Raw genomic sequence first — 26,795 nt, 5'->3', positions numbered from 1 at the left:
ACTGGTTTGAAGTCATTCCAAACCATTCTCTCAAATTCTTGAGCCATGATGTTCTTCTTCTTCCTTGGCTCCTTCTGCCCTTTATCTTTCCTTCTATTATGTTCTGCAGCAGGGCATATTTAGGTCCTCTCATTATGTGTTCAAAGTACTCAAGTTTTCTCTTTTTAAGGGTGTTAATCACTTTTTCATCCTTCTGAACTCTGCGTCGCAGTTCTACATTTGCAACCTTGTCAGTCCATGCAATCCTCAGCATACGCCGATAACACCATCTTTCGATCTTTCGGATGCCTCAAGCTTCTCAATTTCAGTCTTTTTAAGTGTAGACCATAGAGTAGAGTTGCAAATATGTAACCCTTTAGCATTCTTAATCTAAGCTTTAAGTTGATGTCTCCACTGCACAGATATTTTTTGAGTTTTACAAAGGATGCTCTGGCTATTTCTATTCGAGCTTTTATTTCTGCTTATTGATCCAAGTTTTCGGTCAACCAACTGCCTAGATATTTATATTTTTGTACTCTCTTCATAGGTGTGTCATCTATTAGAACATTGGTTTGGACATCTTCTCTTTTAGTGATTATCATAAATTTAGTTTTCTTAGGGTTCATTTTCAGGCCATAGACTCTACACGTGTTGTTTAGGCTTTGTAGAAGTGTTTGCAGACCCTCCACGTTGTCTGCTATAAGGACGGTATCGACCGCAAATCGCATCTTATTTAAGACCTGCCCATTAATTGTGATGCCCTCCTTTCTACTAGTCAAAATAAGTTAATTAAGCACAATAATTTATCTCTATACAAAAGTCCTTCGTTTGTCCGCTAGAGGGATCAATCAAAAATAATCTCGTTCGTTAAAAATGTATGAGACTTATTGTCAAATATCATTTGTAATACTAACGTAAAATTCTATATTTTTGCCAACTAGATTTGCCTAACCTAACCTAACCAACGTTATTTGATTCTGCTTCGGAAAAACATTTTTTTTTCTTGAAAAAGTATGTGCGGTGATGTGTTTTCTACAAGAGACAAAAAGGTAGTAAATACTAGACGGATCATTTTACGAAAAACAAAAATTGGTCGTCGGTTGACTTGGATTATATGTCTATTAAAATTTATACAGAGTTGGGGTAATTTTCACCTTTTGCTTATTTTTGATTCTTGATTTTGTGTGTGTATCCAATGAACTAATTTTGATTAATGATTTTCGCAAAGTAGTTATTTTAGCAAAACAAGAATTAACGATATTTAATTTTTGAAAAAGCTTTAAATATATAAAAAAATAATATAAAAGTTTTATATTTATTATTTTTTAAAAATTCAAAGCATTTGTTAGTGTCTTTTACTATTTTCCTATTAACTCTAAGCAAGCACATATACAGCTGATGCACCTACTTAATAGTAAACCTGGCGACACCCATGGTTAGTAGTAAATTGACTTCTTTATAAGAATTATGTTAGTGCAATCTTATATTAAAATGATACTCAGTTTACTTAGAGTACGTAATGAGTAATCTCACATTAAGAATATACCGGGTGGTGCATCGTCGTTGGAAACAGGAAATCCCATGCAAATTTTGAACTGTTCAAATATTGGCTCCTCTATTGATTTTACAATGAAGTAAATAGATTTTTTAAAGGTTTATGTATGGTAAATACACATACCAAATTTGAACAATTTTGGTATGCGTGCATCGGCGTTGGAAACATAGGAAATCCCATGCAAATTTTGAACTGTTCAAATATTGGCTGCTCTATTGATTTTACAGTCAAGTAAATAGAATTTTTAAAGGTTTATGTATGGTAAATACACATACCAAATTTGAACAATTTTGGTATGCGTGCATCGGCGTTGGAAACATAGGAAATCCCATGCAAATTTTGAACTGTTCAAATATTGGCTCCTCTATTGATTTTACAGTGAAGTAAATAGATTTTTTAAAGGTTTATGTATGGTAAATACACATACCAAATTTGAACAATTTTGGTATGCGTGCATCGGCGTTGGAAACATAGGAAATCCCATGCAAATTTTGAACTGTTCAAATATTGGCTCCTCTATTGATTTTACAGTGAAGTAAATAGATTTTTTAAAGGTTTATGTATGGTAAATACACATACCAAATTTGAACAATTTTGGTATGCGTGCATCGGCGTTGGAAACATAGGAAATCCCATGCAAATTTTGAACTGTTCAAATATTGGCTCCTCTATTGATTTTACAGTGAAGTAAATAGATTTTTAAAGGTTTATGTATGGTAAATACACATACCAAATTTGAACAATTTTGGTATGCGTGCATCGGCGTTGGAAACATAGGAAATCCCATGCAAATTTTGAACTGTTCAAATATTGGCTCCTCTATTGATTTTGCAGTGAAGTAAATAGATTTTTTAAAGGTTTATGTATGGTAAATACACATACCAAATTTGAACAATTTTGGTATGCGTGCATCGGCGTTGGAAACATAGGAAATCCCATGCAAATTTTGAACTTTTCAAATATTGGCTCCTCTATTGATTTTACAGTGAAGTAAATAGATTTTTTAAAGGTTTATGTATGGTAAATACACATACCAAATTTGAACAATTTTGGTATGCGTGCATCGGCGTTGGAAACATAGGAAATCCCATGCAAATTTTGAACTGTTCAAATATTGGCTCCTCTATTGATTTTACAGTGAAGTAAATAGATTTTTTAAAGGTTTATGTATGGTAAATACACATACCAAATTTGAACAATTTTGGTATGCGTGCATCGGCGTTGGAAACATAGGAAATCCTATGCAAATTTTGAACTGTTCAAATATTGGCTCCTCTATTGATTTTACAGTGAAGTAAATAGATTTTTTAAAGGTTTATGTATGGTAAATTCATATACCAAATTTGAACAAATTTTGGTATTGTCAGTTTTTGACTGGTGTTTGATTGTTACCTTTTCAGTTTTAATTTAAAAATCGATTCAGTTTTTCTCAAATTACTCAAAAGATGCTTGTCCAAAATTGTTCAAATTTGGCATGTATGTTTACCACAAATTTATACCTTAAAAAAATTATTTACGACTTTGCTATAAAATCAATAGGCGAGCCAATATCTGGGCAATTCAAAATTTGCATGGGATTTCCTATGTTTCCGACGACGATGCACCACCCGATATACCGAATTAAAAATTATGAATAGAAATAAATTACAGTGATGCCATCAATCTATTTGAATACATTTTATTGACATTACCACATTACTTATAAATTATTTTCTATAATTATTAGCTTCATAGCGTTGCTTTTTTAGGTGTCATGATCCAAGCCTTCATGGTAGGTGTGGTATTTGCAAAGCTCTCAAGGCCGAAGAAACGTACACAGACTCTTCTATTTTCAAGGAATGCCGTTATTAGTCACAGAGATGGCATACCTTGTCTTATGTTCAGGTGAGTAATGCGTAAATTTTGGACATGTCCTGTAACATATTCTCTCTTCATAATGACTAATATATTTCTAATAATTTCATAAGAAACTCTCTATAATGTATTCGTCATATACCGAATATATACATATATCATGGTCCGAATATGCTGTGGTCGGAAGACTTTCACAGCATTCTACAGATAAAGATAAGCAAAAAAGTTTGTATAAATGTATGTCCTAAACTGCTTCGTTTCGGAGATACAGTGTGTAGAAGTTACATTTTTATTTCGATTTTTTCAAATAATTTCTAAACTAACCACGATATTGGATGAAAGTTGGCATATGGGTGTTTTTTGATATGAGAAATTTGATTTTGATGTCAATATGACTCCTATTTATAGGGGGCGCCACCTACATGTCTTTTAACTGTTTTGAAGTGTAATAACTTCTCGTCCGTACGTGTATAAAAGTACTGAGTGAAAAAAATATATATTATATAAATATATTTCTGTTATTTTTTACGTTAAAAATGTCTCTTGGTAAAAATCCCTACGGGCAACTGTTCTCAAGATATTTAGAATGGAAATAGTTAATATAATACTGTCATTACTGAAAAAAAAATAAACATGTTGTCTAGCTAGTTATTTGACTGTAATGAGAAATTTAGGAAATTTTAATACTTTTAAATTAACTAACTTAAATATTTTGATTTCTAGTTAGGTCTTATACAATAATATCGCCATATTTATTAAATTATAGCTATAGAAATATATTGTATATCTTCTTATTTTAGTTACTGTTTTCAATTTATATTTCAAAAAATATTATCAATTAGAATTACCAAAAACTTCCTTATTTCTGTCTTAAAGTTTTGAATTTTAAAATTATTTAAAAAAATAATATAACGGTATAATTAGCATGTATAAATTATCTTTTTTACATGTTAATGATGTTAATTATACCGTTTTCGTCTACTCAACAACACATAGTAATGAATCATTTAAATAAATTAATTAAACAAATATTTGAATATTTAAACAGCCTATGCTGAAAAGAAGTAATTTAACGAAAAATTCACATACCTTGACTATTAGTAATTAATATTTTTACCTTGATAATAATAGTATATTCTTTTATTAGGAGTAAAAATAATACTTTTTTACCGGGGCTGTACGTTTGACACAAAAAGTCATTTTTGCTCCGAATAGAACATACTATTTTTTTCAAACGCCACAAATAATTTTTTAAGCAATTTTAAACGTTCCAAATACAATATAAATATTTCAAAGTAATACCTTGTACGTAATTATATATGGAGAAACTATGGTTGCGCTCGTTGAATTTTACACTTTATGTTTAATAAAATATTTTAGCGTACTTTTATGCTTAGGCGTAAATGTACTTTTATGCCTAGGCCTTAAAATTGCCTTTTTATATTGTCAATGACGTCGCAAAAATTAATACTTTTGTGTCGTTTGAAAAAAAAATCTATTGTGTCTATTCCATCGATACAAAAACGGCGTCATAGCTAGCTGACGATAGATGACATTTATCATATACTTTTGTATTATAAAATGGCATTGATCGTCATTTAAAAGGTAACCCAACACCTTTTCTTTTCGATCGTACGGTATACATTTTAAAGTGGTCGCAACTAAATAAATTCTCATCAACTAAAGCAATGTAATATTTATTAATTTATTTATTTAGATAATTAAATAATTTGTGCCAACAAATATTGAAATTAATGGCGAATTATGCTATCTTAATTAAACTACAATTTTCCATTATAGAAGCAAAACTAATTTATTGCATTTAGTTTTTAAGCAAATAAACATGTACATTATGTGTATTATGATTATGTACCTAAATTCAACAATTTCCGAATTATGAAGTTTTGATTTTGAAATGTTAAAAGAAAATTTTGTAATTTCCAGACTTGATATAATCTCATTTTATATATCTATAAATGCTAACTTAAAAACTAATGTCAAATATTATTAAGTATCAGAGTTTTCGCAAAATGGCATCGTTAAATGAAACCGAATACATCGAAATTAATTACGAGTAAATCAAATTGTTTAAGTGATATTTTCAAAAGTAGTTATTGACTTTTGAAAATATCACTTAAACAATTTGATTTACTCGTAATTAATTTCGATGTATTCGGTTTCATTGAGCAAACGGTTGATTTGAGGTACATTTAGTCTATCCGAAATATGCAATAAAATACAGGGGATTCCATTAAAAAAATGAAACTTTGAAGTGCCACGACTTTATGACCGGCCCTGTATACTTAAATTTATTACCCGCTAATAGATATTTAAGAACCCTATAACTTTTATATTTAACTTTTTGCGATACCTCTTATATTTTACGTAATAATCGACCGTTCCCATACATATTAGCGGCCTTGTATTATAAATTGTTGATCATAATAATTATTAGTCGTTAATGACACTTTATATCATGATGTTAATATAAAAAATCCTTTCGAGCTTGCTTCAAAAAAATATTGAAACAAAAATTTATTCCTTAGAGTGGGTGATATGAGAAAAAGTCACATCATCGAAGCACACGTAAGGGCTCAAATCATCAAGCACAAAATTACAAAAGAAGGAGAACATTTGCCGTTCTTCCAGACTGAATTAAAGGTAAAACTACAGTATATAAATGATGAAAATATAAATTTAACAAAAATTATATATTTTTTTATAATATTTGTCTACAAAATACAGATTTTGCAGGTGGGAGGTGATGGAGAAGAAGATAAGATATTTTTCATCTGGCCAACAACGATTGTTCACAAGATTGACAGCAAATCGCCACTTTACAATATGTCAGCCACAGATTTGCTGAGAGAACGGTTTGAGATAGTGGTAATTTTAGGTAAGTAAGAATGTGTGTAATATCTATAATTTAGATATTTATTTAACATCGTAATATTGATAGATACTTATTTATGAATAAACAAAACAAATAAGTACATGTTAATAACCCGATTTGACATTTTGTGATTTAACCATTCATATTATTGGCCCTGCATCTCTTAAACGGCCCACACATTATACGATTTATCGTACTGCAGGTTGTACAACACAAATTTGATTCGACCGTTTGAACGACATATCGGACGCGCTGTTGTCCACAAACTTAAACTACAACGGGCCACACATTAATACGATTCATCGTACTACATGTCGTACGACAAGTTGATACAACCGCTGGAACGACAGATCGGATCCGCGTTTATTCACTAACTAAAACTACCATTTGATGTTAATCACCAACAAGTAGTAGTTTTATTTTCCATTCATTTTGAATTCTATTGTGTTCAACGTCAACATGACATCGAATTTATCAAAAAGGACTCTAGCTGCAATTTTGTTAGTTTTGTTAGACGAAGACGAAGAACAGCCAAAAAAAAGAAGAAGATGGTGCAAAAATTGGTTACAAAAACAACAACTGTACTCTCATATGAACCTTTTACGTGAAATAAGTGCTAATGAACCAGTCGATTTAAATAAATATTATGTAAATTATTATTGTGTGCCTAGAATAACAACCCTACGTGCAAATTATAAACAAACAACCAGCACATTCATATTTACTTACTTTTTTTAATTCACGTCTAAAAGCAGTCCGAAAGTTATTAATTTTCTTTTTCAGGAATTCTATTGTAGCATCTGCTTTTATTTCTTTTAATTTTTCCAGTAGGATATCATAACTGGCATTTCTTTTTTGTTATTTAGGTATTCCTTACTTTTCACATCCCACAAACAAGGTTGATTATGATAAATTTCAATAAATTCTGCCCAAAACTTCTCGCTTTTAAGAGATTGTTTAACCATGTGCAACGAAAAATGTAAACGATCTGTCTGCGACACATAGGGTTTGCACACAAACCATCAAATCGATCGTATATACTGCGTTGTACTACAGATTTTCTGCATGCCATACTTCCGTACGATACGACTTTGTCTTACTACAAGTAGTACTACAAAGCCACTAACTATCCAACCATTGATCCAACGGGCGAAACGATTTGATGTTGTACAACTTGTAGTACGATAAATCGTATAATCTGTGGCCCGTTTTAAACGAGAAGTTTTGGGCGGAATTTATAGAAATTTATCATAATCAACCTTGTTTGTGGGATGTGAAAAGTAAGGAATACCTAAATAAACAAAAAAGAAATGCCAGTTATGATATCCTACTGGAAAAATTAAAAGAAATAAAAGCAGATGCTACAATAGAATTCAAAATGAATGGAAAATAAAACTACTACTTGTTGGTGATTAACATCAAATGGTAGTTTTAGTTAGTGAATAAACGCGGATCCGATCTGTCGTTCCAGCGGTTGTATCAACTTGTCGTACGACATGTAGTACGACGAATCGTATTAATGTGTGGCCCGTTGTAGTTTAAGTTTGTGGACAACAGCGCGTCCGATATGTCGTTCAAACGGTCGAATCAAATTTGTGTTGTACAACCTGCAGTACGATAAATCGTATAATGTGTGGGCCGTTTTAAATATCGATAAAAGCCAAATTTTAATTCCAATTTTTCCACTAAAAAACATGATGTTATAGACTATGATTTAAATGTAACTTTTCTATTTTAGAAGGTGTCATAGAATCAACTGGGATGACAACTCAAGCCAGATCCAGTTATCTTCCGTCAGAAATATTATGGGGTCACAGGTTTAAATCTTTGGTAACTTTCAAGAAGGATTCTGGTGAATACGAGGTAGATTATGCCGTGTTCAACAACACTATCGAAGTTGACACTCCACTGTGTAGTGCTCGTCAGCTAGACGATCACAGAGCTATGCTAGGTGTCGATGGATCAGGTAAAATACTTCTTTTTCTTATAGTAATTTTTAGAAAATTTTGCTTTTTATTTATCTGCTCTTATTACCACATAACTTACTATTTTATTATAATACCTACATACGGTAATCACAAAACAATTTCCGATGCACGTGATCAACTTTGAGTGACAAGCGATGGCGACAGCGCTGCCAGATTGTAATGGATTTATGAGATGAATCTTAATTTAAAATTGACAAACAACATATTTATTATATCATTTTTAAAAGAGTTTTGCGTTTTATTTTTAATTTAATAACTAACATTTTAGTGATTAATTGCTTTATTTGTTTTATAGCTTATTTTACTTATTACATATTGGCAAAAACTAGTTCATTATGAAGATTATTATTAGCTTTATTATGGGTTTTTTATTTATTGGTGTACATCTTACAACGCCATAAGTGGTAAAAACAAGTAAGAGGGTGCTATTAATGCACAAACTAATAAACACAGAATTTAATAAAAACTAATTTTGAAAGTGGTATAATCAATCAAACTTACTTTTCTGACTGCAGTCAAGGATAATAATTGGACCTTTATTGTCACGTTCTCGTTCAAAATAGTTTTAAGAAAACAGGGAAGCTACAAGCTCATTTTCTTCGGCATATTTTTAACACATAATTTCAAGAAATGCAATACAAAAACTCGAAAATTTAGTTCTTAAATGAACTGTTTGTGCTTAAAAGTGCAATTTTTAAAAAGGACTATAAAAATGGCAAAAACGAGATATATTCACAAACATTCAACAACACGATATTAAACAAATTAATGACTGGCACTAGGATAATTGTTAAATAATAAAGGACAACATTGCTGAACACGGCGCAATGTGACCAACATAGCGATAATAAAATTCGGCTTAAACTAATTTTTGCAGCTTTAATCTAAATAAAATATCTGTTACAATCATTTGCATTATGAAGTAAAATAAAGAGCTATTCGGTATCTTAAATTATACAAGAAATTTAAACATGTTTACCAAAATTTTATTTAGTCAGGTTTATAGACTTTAGTCTCAATGTCGATATGATTGATGACGTGCATCGGAAAATATTTTGCGATTACTATATTACTGTATTACCATTATGAATGCAAGACATTTTAACTGAACAGACTAGAAGTAAGTTACATTATTGCGATTTAAGATTTACTAACATAAATATGCATCATTCAATGGACATAAAAAAAGCACAGTAGTAAAATATCTTTTAAATTAAAAACTATTATATTAATTATTTTATTAATAAAAATTATTTTATTAATAAATTTAGCTATTAATTTTTAAATTTTGAAACAGTTTTTTCAATAACTCATTCCAATAAATTATTCTTACAAAAATCCATACCGCCTTAGAACAAGTGTTGTAACATAGAAAACTTATACAGTTTTTATTGTGATTTTTTAAATTTTTGTGTTTAAAAAAATTATTTATTTTATATTACATCAATTTTGGACATATTTTCACTTATTTAAGACCCACCCTGTATAAATTAATACCTCATCTATCCAAGAAATATCACGAAGGTGCATTATACTAATTCTTAATGTCTATACGCCACTGTTATACTAGAAAATTGTTGTAAAAATAATCTGTCAATTCTTGCTAAAGATTAATTATTTGTTAATGAAATTTAAAAAAAAAAATAGATGTACAAGCAGCTTTAATAAGGGCTCTAAAATCTAGATGAAAAACACAAACACATAATTTTTATTTTTGTTTTCTTCAAAAAATCTACAGACATGTTTATTTTCAAAAAACACTCTGTATATATTATTTTAACTTTTTGTTAGTGTGTCAAGGTTATCATATTATGGACACTAATAAAACCTATAGATTTTGAAATCTGCAGAACTATTTCTAATTATAAACCATTAGATGTTTTCTAATTTATATTAAAAGGAGTCGTAAATATAAATTTAATGCTCCAAATTATTTTTCCGTTCTAGTTATGGTAGATACTTCCAAATTAATGCCACCAAAATATGTTGGTAAGAATTTGTCTGGCTGCCCTTTTAGATTTTCTTACCTATATTTGGTTTTATAAGCTTATTTATTTATTTTCACCCTTCATGCGAAATTAATTTAGTTGTAGTTTTGAGCTTTATGTGTTTCCCTCTTTATTCGACCATTTTAAACTGAGTAGATCAGATATTTTCATTTTTCTAAATTTACAAAAAGTAAAAACGTAATTTTTTTTATGTAATCGCAAAATTTATGAAAAATATTTAATGCTTTTGATATTTTTTTTGCTTTTTATGTTTGTATTGCATATACAGGGTGTCCCAGGCTGAGCGTGCATTAGAAGTTTCTAGAGAACTACTATATCTAGATCAGAGATTTTTTGCACATCACTGTTTCACATCAAGATCTATCAATTAAAAATATTTTCAATATGGCGGCACTTCCGGAAATAACGAAAGTTGACAGCACCTTTCTTATTTTAAATAGGTACCCCCATTTTTTATTACTTACTTAAATTCTCTTCAAAATTTTATTAATTTTGATATCAAATACTCTGTACCTAACATTAACCGTTTTTGAAAAAAAAAAATATTTAAAATTTTTGAAAAAACACAGCCTAACAAGAAAATCTGTATAGCCTAAACGAAAAATTTAGTGATTACCACAGCCACTGTGGCATAAAGAGAAGATATGTGACTATCTATTTCAAAAATTAAATTGTTCGAATGTTATATAATATTGTCTGTAGATGTCATAAAATTGAGCGATTAAAAAATTATCATAAATCATTTTTTTTAAATGGTAAAACACACTTTTTATATTTCACTAGTGAAAAGGTTTTTCAATTCGCTACTTTTTAACTATACATGTTCCTATACCTAAAATAAATAGTTTTTACGGTATTTAAGATTTAGTTTGAAAACGTATATTTTTCTTGATTTTATCTAGCTTCCTTTGGCATTAAGTGTCAAACAGACAATTTATTTCCATCTGTCAGAAAACGAATTATTTGAATTTCCTGTAAATACTACCTAAAGCGTAGAGCTGCCATCGCAACACTGAAAAATAATTTTAGCAAAATTTACACTTTTTCTGTAAATTTACACATTTTCTGTAAATTTACAGATTTTCTGTAAATTTACACTTTTTCTGTAAATTTACACTTTTTCTGTAAATTTACAGATTTTCTGTAAATTTACACTTTTTCTTCTTCTTCACTACCCAGCAGGACGACGCGTTACCTCTCGGCATTGACCTGTTCGTTACTCGGTAGTTACAAGTGAGCCTTGTTCTCTGCTGGTTAAGTTGCCATTGTGCCGACGAAGTACAGATATTCATCAGAGATTATGGACGAAAACATTAAAAACTACTTTACTTTCAAATCAGATTAAGTCACAAAGAAATTTTGACATTAGAGGATGGTTATGTCCTTTGTTATGTCCTAAGTTTACGTCATTTGCGAAGGCATTTGGGACGAACTAATTTATTTCGAAGTTGATCGAAATTCTTTAAGTACTCTTAAATAATAGCGGTATAAGTATGCATAAAAATATTTTTATTTAACATTATAAATCTACGTCAATGTTAGAATGTAATATAGATAACCAAATTGTAACTGTATAACAAAACAGAGTACTCTTAATATAAAAACGTAACTAAAATCAATTATTATCCTATGAATAAAAATAAACCAAAAAATGGGTAGCGCTAAAACATTAGGCGAATCCAAATGTTTTAGCATTACCTACAGCAAAATACATATCTGTTAAAATATTTATAACTCTTATGAATGACTGGCAGTTTTAATTGCAGGGAGCATTTGCCATAGGAAATTGTGATTGATCTTCATGCAAAAACATGATCTGTGGCATTAAGGGAAATCCCTGAGGTGGCGGACAATCAGATCCTGTTGCAAACACTAATACATCGAAAAGGGTGACAATACTTTCCGGGTCGCCTAAAAGCATATTATATGTGTTATATCACATACATTCCAAATCAAATACATAATCTCTAAAATAAGAGATCACCGGAATTTTTTTTAGTCCCAGGTTCAGTATAGACGATGAGGAATAATTCTTCAAGTATTTTTAAAGGGAGTGTGATTTCAGAACAAAATATACCTTTGAATATTTATACTGGGATATTGCTTAATCTTGTCATATAGATCGCATGTCTCCAATACTTCAATTAATTGCCGCAGTGGTTCCCTAATTCTGTCTTTACTATTAAAGACTTTTGTGAATAAACTAGAAACTGGAGAGTTCGATGGGAACTACTCGTAGAATAATGCACCACTGTTTCCACTAACGCAGAAATTGACTGAAAAAGTGTAAATTTACAGAAAAAGTGTAAATTTACAGAAAATCTGTAAATTTACAGAAATTTTGTAAATTTACAGAAAAAGGGTAAATTTTGCTAAAAATATTTTTCAATGTTGCGATGGCAGCTCTACGCTTTCGTAAAACACTGCCTTAAGAGTTTAAAAAAAGTTTTAAAATATATCTCGTATTTTCACTCTTTAGTGATATCTAATAGTTGATATTATTAATTATTACTAATATACCTACCTTAAGATCAAAAAAAAAACAGCGCAAAGTTAGCTTGGAAATGGTGATCGATAACATACTGCTATTTGAACAAAGTGTCACAATATGACATGGCCAGATCTATTGTTTCGCATCACTTGACGTTTAAAGTCATAGATGTTAAAATGAAGAAAATATACGCTTTAAAACTAAATCTTATATAACTTAAAAACGATTTATTTTAGAAATAGGAACATGTATAGTCAAAAAGTAACGAATTGAACAGCCTTTTCATCAGATAAATAAAAAAGGGGGTTTCCATTTGAAAAAAATGATTTATGATAATTTTTTAATCGCTTAATTCCATGACAGCTACTGCCATTATTATATGACATTCAAACAATTTAATTTTTGAAATAGATAATCACATGTCTTCTCTTTATGGCACAGTGGCTGCGGTAATCCCTAAATTTGACGTTTAGACTATACACATATTTTTGACAGGCAGTTTTTTTCGTCCAAAAATTTTAAATATTTTTTTTCTCAAAAACGGTTAATGTTAGATATAGAGTGTTTGATATAAAATTCATAAAATTTTACAGAGAATTTAAGTATATAATTAAAAATGGGGGCACCTATTTAAAATAAGAAAGTTTCTGTCAACTTCCGGCATTTCCGGAAGTGCAGCCATATTGAAAATATTTTTAATCGATAGATCTCGTTGTAAAACAAGGATGTGCAAAAAATCTCCGATCTAGATATCGTAGTTCTCTAGAAACTTCTAATGCACGTTCAGCCTGGGACACCCTGTATACATACTCATTGTTTTACCTTGCAAAAGTGTATTAAACAATATTAAATATTTGAAGTTGCTATAATCCAAAATTCTTGATTCTTAATAATTTCGTATACTTTTACTTTCCTGTAGCATTTGTCTAGTGTGTTTTTGACAGTTTTGTTGAAGTACAGATATACTTTCGATAGTTTTTTAGAATGTGGTAGGCAATAATTTTTAAGGCATTCACCCTAGAAAAAGTTGGCTGAAGTCAACGATTGGACTGCATTCTCAGTGGACAACATCACGCTTGACTGGCATCCAATTTTTTTACTGGTGACTGTTGTGCTCTAGCACATCCAGTAATTTTATTGTTTAGCTTATTTTACACTTGATAATCAACCATACATTTGACGGAAATGTTGTGTAAGTGACATAAATAATTCATAAATAAATGGTAGCAACATAAAACATTCAATTCGTGAATAAGCGTGAATATTTGTTTGCAAGATTAGAAGTTATTCTATTTCCAAAAATATATTGATGGTGTTACTAAGGACATTTCTGATTTTTTAATATTATGCTTCTCCATTTTGTAACTCATTTTCATTGTGATTTTCTTGCTATATTGTTCATTTTTGTATGTTAAACTTGTAAATATGCGATAATAATACACTACAATTTTGTAAACATGGCCAAAGATACATTTGATAACTATTGATTTTACTCCTGAATTATATTTGTGAGCATTGATACCTTACTCAATTCAGGATTATTTTTAACGGATTAACCTTTTATAAAAGCTATAATATTTTTTTTTATATCATATTAATTATGCATTTAAATACATATCATAAATATTGAAAGTAGATACCTTTAAAAATGTGATGACCAATTTAGGAAAACACAGTTAATGGAAAATAATTAAAAGAAATTGTAGGACATCATAAAACTAGACAAAAGGTATTTTTACTTCAAGATTTCTCTTAATTATAGTTAACAGGTTGCATGTTTTATTTAGAGGAGCACGTATATAATTTACTTAGTAAAGCACAACAGAGTGTAAAATCTTATTGTATATTCTCAGTAGAATTAATGTGCATAGTAATAAATATTTCTTTGTGGTGGATCTGTCACTATGGTCTGAAAATATATTTACTAAAATTATTGAAAAAAGAGACACATACGTTTTTTCAATCAACGCTACCAACGAGAAATTATTGTAGACAAATGTGGTGCTTCATTCTTCATTGGCGAAAGCAGAAACCAACTTGGCAAGGTATTCTTGTTGGTACAACTTTCTTTGAAAATTGTAAAAAAATATTGCTCGAAAATGTTCTCGGCTTAATTCCATTTTTCGATTGTCTCGTCAACTTCAAAAATTCAAAGATTCAACTTCAAAGATCTACCGTTAAGTTAACTAAAGATGACAGTTAATTTTGACATTTGAAACATGTTGACAGGCACCTACTATGTTTTTATGTGCAAAATATAAAAGACAACCCTCGAATACACAATTTTTTTTATTTTTAAAACACTATAAAAAAGTTTAAATTTCGCAGTAAAGGATGGATTAAAACTGTTTTTGATAGTAAAAAGATGTTAACAATATATCTTTCTTCTTTATCCAACATATTTGTAAAATATGCACACGCCATTTTGCTTTGTAATAGATATACGTCATTGAATTTAAATGCAGATTCACAATATGCATTTTTGTTGGTTTCAGATCACGTGCGATCAAGTCTATTCCCATCCTACCGTACCCATTCAACTGACAGTCTATCCAGCTTAGACTCGATGCTCATGGACGACGGTCACATCGAAATGAAGGTCCCCCAGAGGGTCGAGAGCCACGGTGATTTCAAGTCGCTTCTCTCCAAACAGGAAGGCTCCTCGTTCGTCAGAATAGAAAGCCATCCAAACATGAAGTTCCACGGGAAGAATGGCTTCAAGAAGGACACGGTCATCAACATGGAGGTCCCGACGAAGAGCGACGTTCACTTGAGCAGGATCGACAGTCACATGGACATGAAAACGATGCCGAACATCCACGAGGACGAAGCGGAGAGTTGTGCTAGTAGTTGTTTGGAGATGAAAATACCAGAGATTAATATAACGATACCGGAGCCGGAGGAAACAGTTCCCTTGATGAATGGGAGTCTAAAGAATCACAGTAATACGATACAAGTTGTTTGACAGTCGTAGAATGCTTAGTTTAAGACTTGTAAGGATTATAGAAACCGAAAATGTATTCAACATATTTTGGACTGATTTCTTCTAATGGACAATAAGTTACATTTAATTTATTTGTCACTACATTACTCAGAATACTTTTAGTATTTTAAGGGGTGTACAGGGTGGCGTCTCTCATACGCCGCGGAGGCTCCAAGGAGAACGACAGTTTGTATTGATATGAAATTTTGTGAGCATATGTAGGTTGATTCAGAGCACTTTTTAAAAATATAGAGAGTTCTACAGGGTGTCTCCAAAAAAAAGTTACATATCAAAGTTGTGTTTTTTGTAATGGAACACTTTATATATTAATTGTAACTAATTTATAAGGGAAGTATATGACTAAAATGTAAGGTTTTTGACATATTTAACATTTTCTAGAAATAAAGAACAATTTTTAAATTACAATAAAAGCTACCTAAATTGGAATTTACCCGGTATAGCCTAATATGTAGTAAGTAAATTAACTATTATACTTTAAATCAAATTAAAACATGATCCAAAAAGTTATACAGGGTGAGACAAAATTAATATTGAACATTTAAATGGAACACCCAGTATATTACTCCGATATTGGAGAATTCATTTCCAATGGAGAATTCATGTCCAATGGAGAATTCATGTCTCTTCAAAATACTATTAAAGTTTCCTACTCCTCAACAAAGATTTTCCTAGATATTTTCATTTACATGATTTGATCTGAGTAGATCTTTATTATTTGATAAAATCTAGGTGGCTGTGATATGTCTGACGTTACTACAACATAGCTGTCTAATAAGTCCAACTTTAACAACTAGTTATCATTTTGTGTCAGTTAAAACAAAAAAAATCTCAGAAATTTGCCGAAAATGCAAACTTATCCTACATCAGAAAGAATGATATGATTCTATTAGTTTATTAATATTATTTTTTTGTTTATTAATAGAATACTTAAATGATCCTGATTTTATCTAGTCTGTTTTTTTTATGGGAATATGTTAAATCAGTGTTCCACCAAAACATGACGGAAATTATTGTAGCTGCTTTTCGAGGTAGAACTCCACATATGCCTTTTAAAATGAAAAGATCCTTTTGAAAAGACAATTTTATGCAGTTAACAGCATTTTGGGTATTTGATTTCATCTAGCCAATTTTTGTCGCATAATTATAGGTTTATATCTAGTTTTAATTCTGTAATAATTAAAATATGTTTTAAACGCCTATCTATTTATTACCGTTGAGGATTTTACTCTACAATCTTTAATTTTTGATAAATTAACAAAAGATATATCACACAGCCACTTAGATTTTTTCAAATAATAAAGATTTACTGACGCAAAATCATAAAAATTAAAATATCTGGGAAAATCCTTGTCTGAGCGCTAGGCAACCTTACTAATATTTTGAAGATATATAAATTTCCCACTGAACACCGAAAAAATATACTGGGTGTTCCATTTAAAATAAAGGAGTAACTTTTGCTTTTAAAAGTGACTAATGTTACATATTAATTTTGTCTCATCCTGTATAACTTTTCTATATATACAATTCTATATACAAGGTCAACTAAAATTTAGGTCGCTGTTATCTAAATTTAAAATTTACTTTTCAATTTCACAAAATGTGAAATATGTCAAAATCTTTAGATTTTAGGTATATGCTTCTTTAATAAAACTCACCTTTATCTTTTTCGTAGAATCCGAAAATCAATTAATGTATAGGGTGTTCCATTAGAAAAAAACACAACTTTGATGTGTAACTTTTTTTGGGGACACCCTGTATACTTCTATATATTTTTATAAAATGCTTTCAGTTAACCTATATATGCTGCCAAAATGTCATTTCGATATAAACTATCGTTCTCCTTGGAGCTTCGGCGGCGTATGAGAGGCGCTACCCTGTATAGTATATTTCTAAATAATACATCTTCCTTTATGTACAAACAGTTTGAAGAAGTCATCTTCCTTCTGAAAAACACATCTACATTAGCTTTTCTAGGAACAAGATGTGCAAGACAATAATATTTGTTAACTTAGAATTTTCAGACCTTTTTAAATTTCAAAACATTAAAAACTGACCTTCTTAATTAGGTACCTACATATTAGTATAAAAATACTAAAAAATGTTTCGTATAACCTGAATCACATAATATTATTGTCTGTTATTATCCCAGTGTTGAACTATAAAATAGAGCATTTTAAAAGCAGTTACCAGTTTATACCGTGCGGGCAACTGTTACGTTTGGGTCGGCATTTACATGTGTGGAAGTCATGTGTATCAAGTAAAGTAAAATCACGATCGCAAACCGCTTATTTTGAAGACTTTTTTTTCAAGAGATAACTAGATAAAATCATTAGACATGTTTCTGACCATCTGAAATGGAATTATAAGGATATCGTTAGGGTGTCATTTTTTTATAACGAGCAAACGTCAGTAATCGCGATAATTCAAAAACTCAACTTTTTAACACATAACAGGCCATAACTCAAGAACCAACTTTAGATATTGAAACTTTTTTTTATTTTCAAGAACGGATATTTTACAATATGTTTACATAAGAAAAATTCGATAAGGTTGTTTTTTCCATTCAAAAATTGTAAACAATCCATCCATTTACTTTTAGAGCATAGCAATTTTCAGCAATCGTGTAATTTTTTTATTGATAAAGATTTTCACATACTGTCTACAAAGAAAATACAGCAGAAATATTAACAAAGTTCTTGAAAAAACTACAATCTATTATTTCTAATAGATTTCAAGATATCGATTTTTGAATTCATAGTTCTAATAGCGCGACCACTATCGAACACCCACTCGATTCCACTTATTTTTACCAAAAATGCAGGTGTTTCTAGCTTGCACTTAAAAAAATTCAAGCTATAGGGAAAATTAGAACGACTCGTTAATAAATAAACAAATTAAGTATCACGAGACGTAATTAAATCGTGAAGCTGAACGCATGACGTACACCTTTCCCTAGAACTTTAAGTACTGACAGAGGTATTGATTGGGTCGACCGGTCTCTAACGACAAAACTGCTATATCCCCTTTCACGTCGTGCACAGTTTCTCGGTTTATTTCATACGTTTGGCAACGTGTTTACTGTCCTCTCTTTGTTCAGTACATTATAAACGCATTGTACTCTTCTTACATACGGAAATCTCGACCCAAGACTAACCTTTGCCAGCCCTTAGTATAAGATCCATTCAGAGCTACAAGCTCACAGATTTTTTTTTTATTTAAATCATTTTAATGACTTAAGTCATTTGATTTTAAGTCATTTTTTGAACCCTGGCTTAAGACTTAAAGCTTAACTTACTTAAGTCGTTTTCATAATGATTTGTGATTTAAGTCTTTATTCCGAAATTTAAACGAACTTAAATCATTAAAAAAGGCTTAAATCTTTTAGAAGATATAATTTTTCAGCGGCATTGTTTTTTCAACTGTCTGATAAAAAAAACAGAGACACTCGCTACCGTCACAGTAAAATGTCATGTCTAACTTTAAATGCATTTTTTATCTTTTATGAAACGTTGTGTACGAAAATTAGTACGGGTCAAATTTAAAGAATGACAGCTCCTAGCAAAAATCTAGTTATGTCACTGAATTTAACGTGGAAAACTCTATGGAATCCGATTTTCATACCTTTTCAATAAGTTATAAGGTATCCGAGATATGAGGTTCTCGAAAAATGCAACAATTCCAAATTCGCCCTATATTTTATGAACTAAGACAGCTAGGACAAATCTGTGTTTACCATTTTTAATTTCACAAAAATGTAGCAAAGTAATGTGAAAACCGCATCTTTGTATATCTGCTCATAAACGAGAAACGCTATAAAATGCACAAAAATGGGACATACTGTACAAAGTACCACAAAATTTTATTTTAAGTTGTGTTTTTATGTTCTTGATGCGCATATTTTTTTATTGTTTATTCTTTTTCATTATTCTGAAAACCAATTTTTATAGTTTAAGCGGTTTTATTTTTATATGTACCCACAATAAATTAATAATATTGTTAATAAGAAAATCGGTAATAAAACAAAATTAATATTAAGATTTTAAAACATAGGTCCTTAAATTGAATTCTGGTTGTCTCGACTTGGGGGGTAATTATTATGATTTAAGCCATTTTTCTCTGACTTACTTGCAGATAATCATGATTTAAGTCAAAAATATAGACTCAAGTCATAAAAACTACTTAAATAACGTTAAATTGACTTAAGTCTTTACAAAAACGACTTGACTTGAAATAAAATGATTTAAGTCAAAGACTTAAGACTTCATCATCATTTGAACTTCCAGTCTTACAGAGTTAGACTTCAGAGTTCCAATATATAGGTATCTTACAGACTTCAGTCTTTTTAAAACTGACTTGTTGCATCTTTGGATTGATTAATATTTTTAAACCTTTGTCAATACCCAAAAACATCATAATATAGATAGGAGTATACAGAAAACAAGAAGACACTCACAGATAGAAGGCACTCATATTAAGTCTTCTGTCATTATCTAATGACTAAGAAATTTAATAACACTGGATGTTGATAGAAAAAAAAATAGTGGTGCATCCTATAGGATTTATTTCATATTATTCCCTTTAAAGTCATTGTCCAAAATATATCATTAACAGTATCTGTCATCATCCAAGTTCAAAGATCGTTTATTAAAAAAAATTTTGATCATACCATAAGCTGTCCTCAATTCGAGTGTCCATATTAGAGTGATGTAGTTTTACAACATGACTTATTATTGTTTGTAGAGGCATAAAGAATTTAAAGAAATTATTTGTTTCTGGATTTTAGTCCCAACCTAATATTTAAGAATATATTTTAGTCATAAAGAAGTACGATTTTTAAAGTATTATTTTTTAAGTCTACAATAATTGGTACTCCAAGCGGGGTTTTTATTTTACTAGACGCAATACTCGAATTGTCCTATTAGAATTAATATTTATCTTTAATATTACCAGTGAGACTCGTTTTTAAGTTCCGTTGTATAATATGTAACTGCAATTTGGCTCAAAACTTTTATTAAAATAATTGTTATTATCAACAGTACACTTGAAAATGACTACTGGTTTTAGTATGTATAAAAGTATTAGTATGTTTTTCAATGGATGATTTTCTTGCTTACGCGATGTTTTTATATTGATTTGTCTCATTGTACGTATCTTCTGCTTTAAGTTTATCACTATTTTTAATTTAAAATAGCATAATTTATACCAAAATAATGGTTAGAATTTATATTAAGATGTACAAAAATAAAAAGCCTTCTTATTGCATGCAGGCGTGCGACTCGATGGGCGCCATTTTTAATAATTGAGAAAAATGCTCATTATTTAATCATAACCTAATATTGAGCGGGTCTCTTAAAGATAGATTTGTATGGTTTCAAAAAGCCTATGTGGTTCAAACCATTTTCATTTAGACGTAAGCACATTTAGGCGCATTCATCAAATCAAAATAATTTACACTAAAACCTACATATTCTATTATGTTACATCTTTTATAAGGTGACATATTTTATATTTAAAAGATTTGGGGTTAAGGCAATGTCGACAATGGACGAAAAGCTATAGCTTCTAATAATTCAAAATGTTTTCAATTTGTATGAGATGTCTATTTATATGTTTACTTTATTTACATAAATTTTGTAACAATTAATGCAGTTTAACAACATTTATACGAAGTATAATTTCTGTGTTTATGCATATGCTTTTATCCGAATCTGTGTTAATGTTTTTTTTCGAGGCTATTTATAAGTAAAATGTTAGGATAGTCATCTAAGACAATGTAAAACTGATTTTAAATATGTACTGTTTTTGTCACAGTAACTCTGTAAGATATGTATTTATTTTCTACCTTAGAATAAAAATTCAAATAAAATAATTGCCGTTTTATTATTAGTTACCTATACATCTAATATATCAAGACCTACACCAAGAAACAGTTCTGATACTATTTATGATTCCTAAAAACTAATACTTGTTCACATTTGGTTTATTTTTATTCTAAAATTGCAAAAAGAACTGAAAGAACGGTTGTGCAAATAATAACCAATGGTATCACCATCCGAAAAAAAAATGATAAAAAATACCTAAATCTCATATTATGAAGGATACAGTGTATGAGTCTCAATATTACTGGAGTATCTTAAGCCCTTATGGGATACAAACCTCGGAATTCATTTACTGTCAACAAATTTTAATAAAACTTTTTGCATTGTATTGTTAATAAGATATATTACAAAGTTTACCTATACAAGATGGCTCCGTGTTCCGAAAAAGCTCTGTATTAGGATTCCTATTTGGGATTTTTACTCCAAACATTTTACAAAATATGTGTTTAACGCAAAGACATTATAAAGATAGACCGAACATCTCATTCATAAATACTCGTTGGAAGTGTATCAAACATTCCAATGTGTCAAACAAGGACAGAAGAGACAGAGAAGTCTAAAATTTCCGACCCCGGCAACTAGGCGCATTTGGATTGTTCTAATGGCCAGTGGCGTATCGTTTTTTGGAAGGAATTTAATTAGTAAAGTAAAAGTAAAGTAATTAGTAAAATTTTTACTCCATATTAATATACTGCATTAACACTTTTTCGTCAGATGAGTTTTGTTATAAGGTCTAATATAATAATATAATTAATATCCCATATATGTATACTTATGTTGAAACGTTAGTAGGTAGTTTTCGAAAATCGCTACAATGTCGATTTTCAATTTAAACTTTCAGTTACTTCTATATAAACTTTCAGTTACTTTTGAATATTTACAGGGTGATTCAAGTTTCTGAAACAGTTCTATATTAGGTTTGTGGTTGGTGACTTTTCTTTCAATTTTTTTCAGAATATGGAGGCAATGATAAAGCATATTTTAGACATTTTTGTAAACATAGGTGGCCGGAACATATTTTCAAACTAAAGTTGTAGATTTGCCATTAAATTTCCATTCCAGAAATACCTAGGGTTGCCACCTGTCCTTTTTTGAAAAGGACAGTCCTTTCGACTTTTTTTGACTTGAAAGTACTTTTTAATACTTTTTTATTTACGGCTACTACAATTACCGGCTACTACGTTCTTGTTTTAATAGATCAAAATTCAACAAATATAATTAGAAATTATTTTAATTGTAAGGGGCTCCCTTGTGGGACGCCTATGTACAATTACGGCGGAAATTTGTACCTTTGTACCTACCTGGAAAAGACAAATTCGGGTAATTTGAGCTTATTTTTCCACACACTTGACACTGTCGTACCATATTGAAAATTCCCAGATTCAAAAGTACGTTAAACAAAAGCAAAAACTACTGAAAACACTGAAAGGTTCACTTCAGACTTGATTCCGACTTCAAACACACCGTAAGCTAAACTCAGTACCCTATAACGGACCAAGGGCCGTCGCGAGGAGTGGTGGGACGGACGGCTCATTTTCATTCTGGAAGACTAGCAGTGACGTTGCCAATAGTTCTAGACGTTTCAGCACATTAAACAGTAAACATGTCCTTTAGTAGTAACGCATATATCCTCTGGTTAATCACGCATGCTTCTTTAAAAATAAACTATTAATTTAATTAAGAAATTGAGATTTATTGATATCCGGTGAAGGTTTTAAAGTCACCTTTTCTGCAAATCAAACTAAGTAGATAGGCGCAAATTTGAGATGTGGCAATGTCGCCTTCTCTATCTCAGTTGGTTTTTACAGTACGTAGTCAACCTCCCATTGTTTGATCGGGTTAAAATGCACAATGTGATATCTGTTCTTCCTAAATCTATGGTTTAACGGTAGTTCACATATCAAAAATATTTTTATAGATATACAGGGTGAGTCAAAAATATTTTTACACTTAAGTTTTAGTTTTTCAAATAAAATGCTTTATATTTGTGCAGTGAATTCCGGTTCCAAAAATTTCTTAATACCATAGAGTATACTGAGTGGTTTTTGAATTATGACCAGGTCCATGAGGACGTCAATCTAGACGTCCAACAACCTTCGTATGAGAACTTCTAATCGAGACGATCGACTTAATTGTAAGTTTATCGCTAAGAAACCGTCGTTTTCCAGCTTTTCAGATTTATGATGAATTGCACCCAAGGAACGTACATATTAACTAACGGACTATAAGAAGAAGACTAAATGAAGCAACTCTTAAGTCAAGAAGGCCTGCTTTGAGACCAGAACTTACTAGATCTGTTGGCTAGGACTAAAACCAAAGGCATGGTTTTAATGTGAAAATTACAAAAAATTAAAAAAAAATGGTCTTCTTCAAAAGTGAATATTTCCAACAAAAATAAAGCTATTGAGATGAACCAAAAAACAAACTATCGAGAAAAAATGTATCTAGATGATAAATTAATTTTTAAATGTCTTGCTATTTTAGCACACCTACTTTAACACACCATTTTAACACACAGTTTGAATCACCCTGTGGAATAGGGTGATTCAAACTTTTACCAAAATATCAACATTTTGTTTTCCCTCGTATAAAAAGCAGATGGAAAGTTTCATTTTTAATTTAGAAAGAGATACTAAAAAGTCAGATAATTTGGCTACATACTGCTTAAAAAATCATCAAAATTGGCCCACTATAACAAAAGATATAAAACTTTAAAATACCTCAAAGTTTTAAGGTAACTATTTTTCGTGGCGGCGAATGTATTTCAAAAACTATACATTTTAGTCATATACTTTTCTAATAAAACTCGCCTTTATTTTTTTACTCGAATCCGAAAATCAATTAATATATAGGGTGTTCCATTACAAATATCACAACTTTGATGTGTAACTTTTTTGGGAACACCCTGTAGAACTCTATATAATTTGAGAAAATGCTTTAAATTGACTTACATAAGCCCACAAAATTTCACTTCAATAGAAACTTTTGTTCTCCTTGCAAAAACCGCGTCGTATATGACGCGCCACCCTGTATAATTCGATATCAAAATTTCAATGATTATAATATAAGCAGACTAGGTATAGCTTATACATTAGATTCATTTATTTCAATAAATTTACTTTAAAAAAAATTAAAAAAATCAAAAAATTAAGATGAAAATAACTAAGAATTTACTAAAATTACTAAAATAAAAAATTAAAAGCAACGAAAAAAAATGGGTAAACATTTTAGTATTTTATCTATAAAACACAATACAGAAGGTTTCACATTAATACATTCACAGTAATTGAATTCCGAGGTAGAGACTTTTACTTACTAGGTAAAAGTCTCTGGGCACTCCACTAGAAATTCAAGATAAATGGAACATGGATAAGGACAGTTTCCTAAATTTGATCTTTACATTTATTAATTTTGATTAGATGTATATAAACAGAAGATAATGATTTAATTCCTTCCAGTTCTCTGTTCCATTCTGTCATTACCAAAGCTCTAGCTTTGGTAATTAATTGTTAGGCTCGGTTGGTTTTGACTAGCTTGGCTAGTTTTGCCACGCCTACTTCAGGATAGGAAGTTATGGAAGCAAACGAAGGAGGCATACGTCCAGCAGTGGACTTTAGTAGCTGGTTGATGATAATGATGATAAATCATCTGCTGATGATGCTAACCCATACAGCCACGGTACGTACTATGTACAGTACGTCTGTCCGTTCTGTAGCTACGGGGTATCCGTGAGAGGGGAAACGATATTCTCTCGATGGTTTTCGTAAAAAAATTAGACGACCAAAATTCGACAAATATGCAAGTAGCCAATAAAATGAGTGAAGTCGACGTATAAAATATATTGCTGTTTATTTAAATGTTTTTTGTCCGCATTCCTTTCATAGACACAGATCCAGCAGACGTACTGTACGTACCTAGTACGTAATGTTGGGACGAACGTCAGGTCCCTGGTACGTACTATGTACGTACTAGGGACGTACATTTTCCAACGCTATGTACGTCCCCGGTACGTCCCTGAGATGTGGTAAAGTACGTAATCTGTACGACGCAGGTACGTACATTCCAGGTACGTACATTTTATGATTTGTTCCGGACCAAAACTGGATGTAAAATGATCGAAAGTACGTACAATGTACGTACTATGGATATACAATGTACGTACTATGGACGTACATTTTTCAACGACGTATACGACCTAGGAATTTAATTAAGAAATAATTCAATGGAAGTCAGCTTAAAATATTTATTAATATAAAAACTCAGGTACAGGATCATCCCTTATGTCTTGATACACCCGTGAGTCTGGCTTCGGTCCGGCAACTACACCCTTAGCGCACTCTGTCTTTTATTGAACTATAGATATTTTATTTTTTTATTCGCGAACTGCTTCTAACTAAAAAATACAAAAAGAAAACTAAGTATTCAAATATCTAATTCTTGCCTCTGTTTTGAAAAAAATGAATGAGCCGATTCTCAATCATTCGAGGTTGTGACTGTGCTAGGTGAAATAGTCACATTATATTATTACACTTTAACTTACCTTGAAACAACGAGCAACGAAGGCAACGAGAAAAGAAAACAAGGCGGAAGCCAAAGAACCTACGGCCACCATGACACATGACACCCACTCACACAACAAACTCGAAAACTGGATCGGAGTAGGTGCGCAGTGTATTGTTGTTTTTATTTTTTACGTTGATTAATAAAAGATGGAACTACACTGAGTGCGCACGTGCGCTCTGGCTCTGCCAATCGAAAACGCCATTAGAAACCGCCCGACTTCCGATTCCGACAAGACTCGAATGTGAACGAATAACTTAGCGGGAAATTTAAACATAGGACTACATAATTTTCCTGTTAGGCTTGATTGCATAATATAGTGCATTTTTAACCCATCAGATTTCTTCAAAGGCTGTCATGTATTATGGTCACTGGATAATTTAGGAAATCATTTTTTATAGCGGTCGGGTTAGATTTATTAATAAAAGAAGTAGAGGTAGGTTAGAGTGACTTGAATTAACGTTAGCCTAGAAAAGATCCACTGATCCAGTCCATTCATTATTATTGGGTATATCTGACCAAAATAATCCAGTCATGATATTAAAATTAAATAACATTTTGTAATGCGTCTTCAAAAATTTTC

The 26,795-nt window shown here is 30.7% G+C and overlaps 1 protein-coding gene across 6 annotated transcripts in view; it reads left to right on the top strand.

Annotated features, from left to right (window-relative positions):
* Nucleotides 1-15,978, top strand: part of LOC115879151 (G protein-activated inward rectifier potassium channel 3-like) — a 104,576-nt gene extending 88,598 nt beyond the window's left edge. For 4 of the 6 annotated variants that reach the window (XM_030895827.1, XM_030895826.1, XM_030895829.1 and 1 more), the window contains 5 exons: nucleotides 3,283-3,418; nucleotides 5,935-6,049; nucleotides 6,134-6,284; nucleotides 8,020-8,247; nucleotides 15,265-15,978. In XM_030895827.1, coding sequence (XP_030751687.1) covers nucleotides 3,283-3,418; nucleotides 5,935-6,049; nucleotides 6,134-6,284; nucleotides 8,020-8,247; nucleotides 15,265-15,734 — 1,100 coding nt within the window. In that variant the 3' untranslated portion in view covers nucleotides 15,735-15,978. The remainder of the gene's footprint in view (nucleotides 1-3,282; nucleotides 3,419-5,934; nucleotides 6,050-6,133; nucleotides 6,285-8,019; nucleotides 8,248-15,264) is intronic. The other 2 variants (XM_030895828.1, XM_030895830.1) reach the window with 1 other exon arrangement.
* Nucleotides 15,979-26,795: the final 10,817 nt, after the last annotated feature.

Source organism: Sitophilus oryzae, unplaced genomic scaffold, assembly GCF_002938485.1.
Source record: "Sitophilus oryzae breed Bouriz unplaced genomic scaffold, Soryzae_2.0 scaffold_1576_pilon_pilon, whole genome shotgun sequence".
In the NCBI taxonomy this organism is placed as follows: Eukaryota; Metazoa; Arthropoda; class Insecta; order Coleoptera; family Curculionidae; genus Sitophilus; species Sitophilus oryzae.
The sequence above is the reverse complement of the archived record's forward strand: the minus strand, read 5'-3'. Positions and strand labels throughout refer to the sequence as shown.